General features: G+C 33.0%; 1 protein-coding gene across 1 annotated transcript in view; it reads right to left on the bottom strand.

Moving 5' to 3' along the window:
- Positions 1-3,709: 3,709 nt before the first annotated feature.
- The window catches only part of LOC143232590 (non-structural maintenance of chromosomes element 4 homolog A-like), a 77,492-nt gene continuing 68,687 nt past the window's right edge, over positions 3,710-12,514 (bottom strand). The window contains exon 11 of the mRNA XM_076468201.1: positions 3,710-10,589. Within this exon, the coding sequence (XP_076324316.1) occupies positions 10,524-10,589 (66 nt within the window). The 3' untranslated portion in view covers positions 3,710-10,523. The remainder of the gene's footprint in view (positions 10,590-12,514) is intronic.

Below are 12,514 nucleotides of genomic sequence, written 5' to 3'. Positions count from 1 at the left end.
CATCTGCCTTTTGTCAAAGTTCATGCAGATAGGTTCAGTTAGTTTAGAACACCATTTGACAAGATAAATTATTCTCCTTACATCCTTCAAACTGTTAATCTCACTGTGATATCAATATTTAAGCCAGTCACTTCAACAGTGATTAAATTTAAGTTTTATAACTTTTCTTTTGCAAGACTTTATTTTTACCCTGATTCAGCTCGTCTGGTCGCAGTTTTCTGTACGTCTATCACTTAGGTTACGGGTTCGAATCCCGGTCGCACCAAACATACTCGCTCTTTCAGCCGTGGGGACGTTATAATGTGACGGTCAATCCCACTATTTGTTGGCAAAAGAGTAGCCCAAGAGTTGGCGGTGGGTGGTGATGACTAGCTGCATTCCCTCTAGTCTTATACTGCTAAATTAGGGACGACCAGCGCAGATAGCCCTCGTGTAGCTTTGCGCGAAATTCAAAAACAAACAAACACTTAGGCCTTTTAGAAATCTCTATAGCCTCCACATCAAGGAATTGCAAACACAAAATTAATTAATAATACAATCTACACTAAACAGTCTTTTATATCTGACAGTAAACCCCTCTTTACAAGAAATATTTACGATAATTTTTCACTATATACAAAGAGTATTTTAGTTCATATACCAAGTCTTCTCATATAGTCCACATCAACATTTGCAGTTTCTTTGCTGGTTTCTTCTCACATAGGACTTCACCTTGACAGGATCCCTTGTCTTCATCTGATCTCGTGTTTTCTAGGGTCTGTATTTCCTGATCTAACTTTATACTAACACAGTAGATTCTGATCCTCTTTCGTCTTCTTACCAGTCAGTTCTTCAGTTATATTGACATAGTTGTATGTCTCATCTTCCCCCGGTGCTCTTAGACCTTGTAAGTTCTTATGTTAAATAACAAAGTCATTGTCTTTAGATTCTGCTTCCATGACAAACACACCTTCTATGTCCATCTGTACATCAGTAGCTGAACAATGGACTACCAATTAATCCACTACGGATATCGAAATCCGGATTTCAGCATCGTATGTCCACAGACCTACTGCTGTGTCACAGGAGGCTCTTTAAACTTAATTACATACTATAATACAAAAGCGTGTACACATTTTATAACACAGTATTTACATAATCTTGCAAATAAAAAATATTTACACTATTAATACGTATATTCAATCTATATGCAATATGTTTTTTGCAAAATACCTTCCGGGAGGCTTTGAGTATATGCATCATATTACTTCAGTTCCTTTTTTCAATACACCTGTAGGTATGTGTAAAACAAAAAGATTAATTGTATGCTTGAATTTTACGCAAAGCTACGCCATCCAGGCGTAGTCCATAGTTGCATTAATTGTCCCTAATTTAGCACAGAGGAAAGGCAACTAGTAAAGATCACCCACTGCCAACTCTTGGGCCAAATAATAGTGGGATTGACCGTAACATTTAACACCCCTATAGCTGAAAGGGTTAACATGTTCAAGTTGGTTTGGTTTAAATTTCGCGCAAAGTTAAACGATGGCTATCTGCGCTAGCCGTCCTTAATTTGGCAGTGTAAGAGTAGAGGGAAGGCTGTTTGTCATCACCGCTCACCGCCAAATCTTGAGCTACTGTTTTATCAACGAATACTGAGATTGATCGTCACATTATAACGTCCACACGGCTGAAAAGGAGAGAATGTGTGGTCGGATGAGAATTCTAGTCCACGACCATTAGTTTGCGGGTAAAGCACTACAATCTTAAGTTACACGATATAGCGGACTATCCAACGATTAATCTATATTCAACCGTTTCAATTAAATATTTTCAGAAATTTTATATTACCGTTTGTGTTGTATCTTATACTGATATATTAAAACCTTTCAAAACAGATTTTGTAACCGATTTAACAAAAATCGAGATAAAAGACATTCTGTGTTATGTAATAATTTGATAAACTGTTGAGTCATCCTCTTTTTTTTTTTTTTTTTTTGTTGAGCGCAAAGTTACACAATGGACTCTTTATGCTGTGCTCACTACGAGCATTGAAACACGTTTATTAGCGTTATGAGCCGTTAGAACTAACCGCTGAGCAACTGAGGAGCAGTTCTCATGAAGATACGTAAACAATATAAGATATAACACACAGCCGCTACACTTAACGTGTAATTGAAATAAATATTTTCTTTCCCTGCAAATAACTTGACAACACCTCATAACTTTCACGTTGTTGTTTTTTTTTTAGAAAAAGCTTTCATCACACATTTATAATCTAAAATTGTGTTAGATACTTATTATATATAATTGTACTTAGTTATGTCTCCCCTTATGTTGAAGTTAGTTTGGCCGATGAACTTATTTTAGAATATATATTTTACTTATATGAAATATTTATCACAATAAATAAAGATTAATTTTATTATTTTATATTAATGTCTATGCAGTAAACTTGCCTTCTTCTCACCTGTTGGCTAAGAAGAAAGTCTGAGGGCTTAAATAAAATGGGGTTATGATTCCCACGGTGGACAGAGCACAGATAGCCGGTGCAGTTTACTCCAAGAAACTTCAGGTCTCGACGGTCCTCCCATCTTTTTAGCATTCATGAAATTACTTAATGGGATAAACATAAATGGTATATGAACATGCAGAGTGAGGTCAAAACAACCTGCAAGATGCATTGTGTGCGTGTGTTTTCTTGTAGCAAAACCACAGCGCGCTATTTATTGAGCCCACCAAGGGAAATCGAATCCCTGATTTTAGCGTTGTAAATCCGTAGACTTACTGCTGTACTATGAAGGTGCAATTATGCATTATGTTATTATCATTAATAATAGTTCAGAGCTTTTCCCCTTTCTATATCTCGGACTGTGGTAATCCAAAGTGTCTCATATCTTTAGTAGATGTACCCCACTTGATAAATACTTCACATACCAAATTCAAAGAAACATTATTACGAAATAAACGACATTTAAAATCTTTAATTTTGGTTGAATGTTTTACTTTTTCGTTTTCTCTGTGCCGGAGGTACGGAAACTTCATTTGATAGATAAACACACCTAAAATTCATGTATTCTTTTAAATTTGGAGCTTTGATAGATCTTTACAACTTACAATCTGATGTCAAGTTTAGTCTAAACGTAAGCCACAAGTACAAATTTATTCAACAAAAAACTGCTCAGTTTTGACCAAAATATTTACGTACATCTACAAAAGAAGTTACCTTTACTTTTAAGTAAAGTTGAACCGTTTATAGTTTCTGTCATTTAGATTAAAGATGGCTGCTCTTTAGCAGCAATACTACAAAGTGAATAGATGTGCAAACACATGAGTATGGGTTAGACCACGCAAACTAGGTTAGCAGTTTATAACTCAAGTTTTCAAAAGATTCGTACAGGTGTAGGGTTATTATTTATTGGTAAGTTAAACAAAAAACGCGGCCTAGCTACTTAATGAATGAGTACATACTGTACAATTCTTAACAATGCTATAAAGGTAGTTACCAGTTTTGGTCACCAATTTTGATTTCATTTCTTTAAGTCATATACTGAATCTTTTTTTTTTTCACATCCAAAATGTTTCTAATTATATATAAATTACATTTAGACAATTTATTTCCTAAAATTCAAATACATAAGGAACACAACATTTAGTATCTGTACATCTATAATAGCTACATGTTTATTTGCGCTCTGTAGCTTCCGAAAAATAAATCGAAGAAACAAAATTATATATCATAATGTTTATTTTCAAAAGTACATTACAGGAAAATTCGCTTCATACAATTCCTAAAATTTCCTAACAATATCAGCAATAATCCATCATTCTTCCATGTGTTTAACGAGTCAATCTCAGAAAAAAACACTTGAAAACGAAAGTGTTCTCTTTTTGTGTGTGAGGGAATTTCACGAAAAACAAAATGGGACTTCCTTCGTCGATTGACTGTAATAAATATTTCAAAAATAAGAGCATTAACGAGTGTGTGTGTTTCTTATAGCAACACCACATCAGATTATTTGCTGTGTCCACCACGGGGAATTGTGGTAAATCTGCAGACTTACCGCTATCTCAGCAGGTAACAGCAGTAACGAAAAAAATAAAAAACGCATAGTTTGTTTGTTTTTGAATTTTGCGCAAAGCTACACGGGGGCTATTTGCGCTAGTTATCCCTAATTTAGTAATGTAAGACTAGAGGGAAAGCAGTTAGTTATCACCACCAACCGCCAACTCTTGGGCTACTCTTTTACCAACGAATAGTGGGATTGACCGTCTCATGATAACGCTCCCACGGCTGAAAGGACGAACATGTTTAATGTGACAATGATTTGAACCCGAGACTCTAAATACAGGTCAAGTGCCTTAACCACCTGGCCATGCCGAGCCTCACATAAAGAGAGGAATGTGTTTGAGAATGCATTTGTTTGCTTTATATATATATACATTTTGCTTTCATATCGTTTTTTTATACATGTACATGAGTTTATTGTACCATGTTAAAAACTGTATATCTCATTTTTGATATCTTTTTATGAAAATGACGTCTGTAGAAAAAAAAAAAAAAGTCTCACTTCGGCATCAGGCTTTTCTGGCACTTAGTAAAATGATAAGAAACGGTGGCATCCAGCGGAAAAAATTCTAGCGGCGAGTCAACGAAACCGACAGCGTGCTAGATGCACCCATTACCTCGAAACCCAAATACTTCTACCAGCAATGCATTGGAGTCTCCTTTGTTCAAAACGGGATGTAGTTTCCCTTATTGAAATGACAAAATATGGCTCTAAACGACCAACCAGACAATTATATTGAGTATACGTTCCGATCCAAGGGATTTGGTTAAGTGCAGATTATGTATTTATTCATCACTATTTTTATAAGAATAACAACTGAGTTATTACAATGGGTACTTACTAGTACGTTATAATGAGTTATTTATAAACCAACAATATAGGCAGAAACGTACAGTTTTTTAATAAATAACTTTTTCGTAAATGTAGGGAAATGATAATTTTCATGAAGTTTTTACTTTCAGACACAAAATCAGTACATTAAATTACAATTCGAATATTTTTTTCATATTTTTTCTTAAAAGTTTAGGTTAGTTCATAAGACAAAAATGATAAACCTGCCTATTTTGTACATGTAAATGTGCGAAAAAGCAAAATCTAACAACTTTAATAATGAATACATTCACGTGTATCATAGAAATAATCCTTTCACTGAATATTTTACTTGCTTTTCTGTGAATGACTATATCAGAAAGTTTTTATGGAATATGCTAAATCACATAAGAACATCATATGTGCGTAAAACGATGACGGTTATTCACCAAAAAAACTTTAAATTACTAAATGAACAATCGCAAAAATGTGGCATTCCCAGGGAAATACCATGATCATCACACTGGAAATTCGGAAAATTTTCCAATGTTTAACAAAAGTTGTTATATTTTTAAAATACGTCTAACTACTTTTTAAATTTAAGTAATGAGGTTTAGTACAATTTTTTTTTAATTATGAAAACATTTTGTATAACATTTATTGTCTCAGTTACCTCATAATTTAGGTTCTGTCGCTTCTAAGTTGTTCATATATTTTTACAAAATCAGTGTGTGATGCACAATTATTTGGCATATTATTTGTTGGACCCCATTTCACAAAATACCATCCATAACAATAGCATCTGCATACCAAAAATCACATATATCTTCAAGGTACTCTCATTTAATCCTCCATTTAAAGGCGCTAGGTTAACAAAGCAGTGTAATCTTAAAAACTCTGTGATACCTCACAGTAAATCGAAATTTTATTCTACATTCTCTTCGTTAAATCGTTGCAGCTTCTACTTCCCCCCCCAAAAAAAAGATTAACAATGATCCTACTTAGAAAACTGATAAAAAACAAAACAAATACAGTTCAAAATATTTTTCAATTATCGTTGTAACGGATTTACTGTTATACATTTAATATCTACGTTTGTTTCAGTTTAGTGTATGTTACATATTGTTAAATGTGTGTTACACGAGTCCTGCCTGTTCTCTAAATTTGAAGATTCGCGAGTATAATAATCAACAATATATGTTTTACGAAATGTAGCGCATTGTTTGTTAGGCTGAATTTTCAAGAACCACGTCTATACCGGCACCTCACTCAATAAAGCGAGCTCTGTATATCTGTACAGTATACCGTTAATACCTTTCAAACTACCCACCAGAAGAATGACTTGTATTCAAAAGCTTGTGATGTTTATCGGATTGGTTCCGAACCGTATAATGTTTTCATAGATTCAAAGCGCAATTTATTACTTCGGAAAATTCTCATCGTAAACACTGGAGGACACATAAGTTGCTAAATTACAAATTCTGTTCTCGGTGCAGGGATCAAGTAGGCTTATATCTGAGCGTGTGTTTTGTTGCTCTCGAGATTATCGTATTACGGTGTCACATAGCCTAATGATACATGCGGTGGTTTATTTTCAGACGAATTCTACTTCAGTTGTTGACAGTAAAATAGACAGAGAGAAAATAAATGTGAAGTGTTTAGCAGTTAAAACTTTGAAGAGAGGAAGTACTTTGAAATTTTGTGACCGATAATAAAGGGCATGGCTAATCCACTCCCAGAGATCTCATGTTGACAACACTTCATGTCATGGTAACATTTAGCACAACCAAAAACTTTAGAAACTTAATGCGGCCAGTATGGAATCCTGCTTTTCGTGGCTTTTATATATATATTAAGAGCACCTTGCTATAGGGAACACTTGGACGCACTCAGATTGGTAACCTTTATGTGGAAGTTATACTGTATTATGGTCGACTATAGGTTATTGCACGAGGCCTTTTGCTGTTAAAATTAAATAACTAATTATTTTGCAACTTAAGCCTTATAACCAGAGTAGTGTGTTCGAAACTTATGTTTCAGTTTTTCACTCCACAAAACGGCAATCTTTAAATTTTTTATATCTAAACTTACTCTTGTTACTTGGTATGTACATCTAATAGAAATCGTTGTTGTTTTGAATTAAGCACAAAGCTACACAATGAGCTATCTGTGCTCTGCCCACCACGGGTATCGAAACCCAGGTTTTAGCGTTGTAAGTCCGCAGACATACCGCTGAGCCACTGGGGGACGTTAATGGAAATCAATATCTATTCACACATTCCACCACTACAATATCTCGGCTGTTTTAACCATGTTGAAAGCCAAAAACAAAACGTTATTATAAAACATACATTAATTCTTATTCGACTTTTCTCTCTACAAATTTCCAAGCGAAACAATCGGTTCGGTTTCTTTTGAACTTCGCGCAAAGCTAGCTACACGAGAGCTATCTGCGCCAGCCGTCCCTATTTTAGCAGGTAAGACTACAGGGAAGGCAACTAATTAGTCATCTTCATCCACCGCCAACTCTTAGGCTACTCTTTTACCAACGAAAAGTGGGATTGAGCGTCACGTTATAACGCCCCCACGGCTGAAAGGGCGAATATGTTTAGTGTGAGTGGGATTCGAACTCGCGACCCTCAGATTACGAGTCGAGTGCCTTAACCACCTGGCCATGCTGGACAAAAATAAATGGATACCAAATCACACAGTCTGAGATCATACCTCAAGTTAAGCCAGTTCCTTCCTTTATCAATAATAAACTTAAATATACAATATTCGAGACGTTATTGCTCAATTGGCAACATATTATCCACCCTAAATAGCATAGTGGAATCATATCTTTTTCTCTCTCATCTCAATTTTCATGAAAATTCTAAATTTACAGAACTTATACACTTTTCGAAGTTGATCTTTTAACTTTTTTAGAAAATATGAATTCACTTCAGTGACCAAAACAACTACCATGGTAACGACATTCCTTGAAACCTGAAGTTTAAAACGTTAACTACAAAAATAAATACAAATTACTTTTTATTTCTGATAAAAATAAGAAATAAATTTGATAATTCGTCATAAACTTTTGAACCTCAAATGTTAACATTTTTTATCTACAAGCTTTCATTTTATAATTACAAAAGATGACAAAATTAATTAGGCTGGTAATGATTAATGAAGCTAACACGTATTGTAATTATTGTTCTTTATTCAATTATACGTTTGATTTCTTTGTTGCTTATTTTACAACTTTTATTTTTTGAATCAATACATAATATAATTAACATAAATTGAAGTCACGTTCAATTTTACGTAAAAACATTGGTATATGATACTAATGACATCGCAATATAATTATAAATGAAAAATACTGTTGAAGATGCTTGAAAATGGCCAAGCGCGTAAGGCGTGCGACTCGTAATCGGAGGGTCGCGGGTTCGCGCCCGCGTCACGCTAAACATGCTCGCCCTCCCAGTCGTGGGTGCGTTATAATGTTACGGTCAATCCCACTATTCGTTGGTAAAAGAGTAGCCCAAGAGTTGGCGGTGGGTGGTGATGACTAGCTACCTTCCCTCTAGTCTTACACTGCTAAATTAGGGACGGCTAGCACAGATAGCCCTCGAGTAGCTTTGTGCGAAATTCAAAAACAAACAAAGATGCTTGATAAAACTAAATTAGTTATCCTCAATGATGCAATGCCTTATTCGTTTATGTTTTTAGCAGCTGTTTTTAAACAAGAACTGTATTAGAAACATTGTAAAACACATGTAAAAACTGCTAAACAACAAACGTCAAGGCAACGCTTACATCTAAATAATCAAGTACTATTTTGTATTGTATTGTCTTGTAATAAACTAAGCTTATGATTCGTATAGAGTTGGCAAGGTAGTTAGGGTACTAAACTCGTCATCTGAGGGTTGCAGATCCGAATCTCCATCACACCAAACATGCTCCAATTTTCAGCCATGTGGGTATTATAATGTGATGGTCAATCCCACTATTCATTGATAAAAGGGTAGCCCAAAAGTTGATGGTGGGTGATAATGACTAGCTGTCTTCCCTCTAGTCTTACACTGATAAATTAGTCCTCGTGTAGCTTTGCATAAAATTCAAAATAAACAAACAAACACAAAGAGCTACAACCTAACCAGGGGCTTTAATATACAAACCTAAGGTGAGAGGGTGCTCTTCCAAGAAATATAAATGCCCTAGTATTGAAAAACCATATGACTAATTCTAGAGAAAGCATAATTTTGAGCTCTAATCATGATTCTCAATTAACCTAAAACCTTTGTAAGGTCTCATGTGTCTGCCATGGTGGTCTGCCTCAAGCTACTACAATAATCATAAACTCATGTCACAATATGCTGCCATGACTTAATTTCGATGAAACTAAAAGCAAGGGACTTTTTGTCTTGAAAAATTGCAATACTTCCTCAATATTTCATAACCACTTAATAAGACCATACAATCAGTCATTATATGGTGTATCTGAATTTACCCTACTTGATAAATACTTTGGCTAGTTATTGCACTTCAAACAGAAATAAAGTCACACAATACAAAACACTCAAAAATGCATAACTATTTCACTAGGATGACAAATAGACCATCTTCCAACAAACTCTTGAATATTTTAAACAAGTTTTTATTTGGACTGACGTAACTGCTTATTGTTGATGGGTAGAGATACAGCCATCTCACTCAGAATGAATAAATTAGGCATATGTAAAGCTTAAATAAAATGTATTATAAACAAAGTAGAACACATTACCATTGATAAGGGTTGTTTAAAGCTCAACTTATATTTTTCTGTAGTGAACCACTATAACATTTGGAAAGCAAAGAAAACTGGTCAGTAACACAGTATAATGTAAACAGTCCTATGTGACAGTAAATTAAAATGAACACTTATATAAAAAAAGAATAAAAATTTAACATCAGTAGCTCTTTAAACTTTGAAAATGATATTTAGTATCACTGACAACCTAAAAAATTGAATAAAATTAATAACCTTACAAGTAACACAATTTTAACAGAAGAGATTAACTGCTGTTTAGAAATAAAATTATATTCTAAAACTACATACAAATAAAACTAATAATTTTATACTCTCTTAACTTTCTCTTAATTTCAAAGTTTGAGTATTACTCAATAAAACTACAGGTGAAAAACTAGATTTACATTTTTTGACAAATATTTTAACTGAAATGTAATATTACCCAAATAAACTTTCTGTCACCTAATAACCACATGCAAAATAAATCATCATTCTCTGAAATAAATTATAGAAAATACTAAAATTTCACACAAGTCAAAGCTGTACAGAGTACAATACAAATAAAATATACCAATATTTTAACACTTATTACATTTACATACAGATGTTTTACAGGAATTATTTTAAAACACTAATAAAACTGAAAGAAATTATGTCATTCACAATGATATCTTAATAATATTTACTTTCTAATAATGGGCTGTTTGGAATATAGAAACGTAGATGAAAAATGGAATGCTGCACATAACAAATGGACTTCTCAGTGTGGCTCAAGTTACTTATAAAAATACATAAGAAAAACCACTTCTCTGGAGACAAGTCTTCTGAATTTCCAATAAGTGCTGACTCTCAAGAGGCAATTTAAAGCTACTGAATTTTTATTTCTTTTAAGTCACAGATTCATTTCGAGGTGGAATTAGTGGTATGGTAATGTTGAATGTCTTTACAATTTCCTAGATAAAACATTATAAAGCATATTCAACAATGAGAAAAATTATAATATTAAATAGTAAAATATTTAAGGAAAATTGAAATTACAGCTGTATAATAATATATAAAATATTTGAAACATACCAGTTAAAAAACTGAATACAAATAAAACATAATTGTTACACATTATCTTTTGAATTTTTATCAATCTATTATTGTTATTATTACAAATACATACGTGACATCCAACTTTTATGATGTTGTAATTCTTCTTTTATGTTATGATGTCTTAGTCATATAAATTTATTTTACTGTTTTAATTAGTGTTTAGTTAACATGGTATAATATACATGTATGTTTGTGTGTGTCAAAATACTTTTATTACTGCAAACTTATATGAGCTTAGATGTGTGTTTTTCCCAAACTAATTTATACTTCTGTGCATAAATATATTGAAAGATATTCCTTCAAATGAACAATTGTTATTTTTTTGGAGAAACTGAGAGAAAGATTTATCTTTTTTTTTTTCTAACATCATTAGTAATAATAATAACAATGCATTTGTGAGGAATACTTCTTTGATAATAGAATAACACATTTCAAATCTGATGTTCTATACCTCTGATCAACTCTTAATAGTTATATTATCAGCAGAGTAAGTAAGGCATGAACAAACAGGAAGGATGTTGAAAAATTAAGCTCTTAAACTGTTATATATTTCTGAAAGTTATTTAGCATTAATATTATAAATTTGCAGAATTTGGGTTAAATAACACAATAATAACCAAATGTAGTACGTTTGGTAAATAAAAGTAAGATGATCAAAATTGAAATTAAGGTTTCGTGATGTAAATTTTACTACAACCTTAAAACACGCTTAATACTTGTAATGGTACTTTAGGCTTAGCTATATTTCAACTTACTGGTAAATCATAAAACAGGATGAATACAATCTCAAAAGTAGTTTATTGTCTCTTCGTGTTTTAAGAATTAACTTCAGTTCTTTTTTTTCTTAGTTCTATATAATTAAAGATAAACTTTATTACTTTAGTGTAAAAACAAAGTAGTGATAATTAATACAACTGGTTCTTAAACATTAGGTTTAATAGTAACAGTGTTAATAACAGGCTACTGGTATTTAATACTGAATATTTTCAGGCTACAAGTACAACTATAAATACAATGGTTAAGACTAGTGTAAAAATTAAGCATTCACAGTTTGTTAGGTGTGATGAGTACAATTAGTCGGTTTTCTTTGGGAAATTGGGATTTGAATGCACTTTGAGGAAACTAGTAGTGAAGATGTGCAATTTTTATATAGAGTTTTAAGGTTGGAAACTATCCTAATTTAAGTAGAGATAACAAATAAAGAAAAGTAAAGACCATGAAAAATAACAGATGTATTTCAGAAGGAGCTTAAGCTTTTATATGCAAGGGATGCATCAGCTAACACATTCAGGAAGTTAGAAAGAGCACCATTAGAGTAAAAAGTAGTAAATTTAGTTATAATGACCCTATTCAGTTGAGCAACAAATTCCAGCCCTTGGCTTCTACAGATAAGGAGTTATTGTAGGGAAGAAACACAAAAGGGTCACAGAAGGATGTGAATGATAAGGAAGTTTTAGTTATAGGTGATTCCTTGACAAGGCACATGGATATAATAGTCTGTGAGGTAAAGAGGGAGAAAATGAGGAAAAGTAGGTCAGAAGAGTTAATAAATACAAGGGTTAATAAAGACATTTAAAATAAAGTTTCATAAATTAATTTTATCAGGAATAATGTCCAGAATTAACTGTAATGATGAAATAATAAGCAGGTAATAAAGCTAAATGCTAGGCTTAGACTACTATGTAAGAATGAGCACATAGGCTAGGTGAACATGTTGGATCAGTTCAGTGGAAGAAGAGAAATTTTTTGGAATGGGTGGTTTACATTTAAATCTAGTAGT

This window comes from Tachypleus tridentatus, chromosome 1 (genome assembly GCF_004210375.1).
Source record: "Tachypleus tridentatus isolate NWPU-2018 chromosome 1, ASM421037v1, whole genome shotgun sequence".
In the NCBI taxonomy this organism is placed as follows: Eukaryota; Metazoa; Arthropoda; class Merostomata; order Xiphosura; family Limulidae; genus Tachypleus; species Tachypleus tridentatus.
This window is presented reverse-complemented; position numbering and strand designations above follow the sequence as displayed.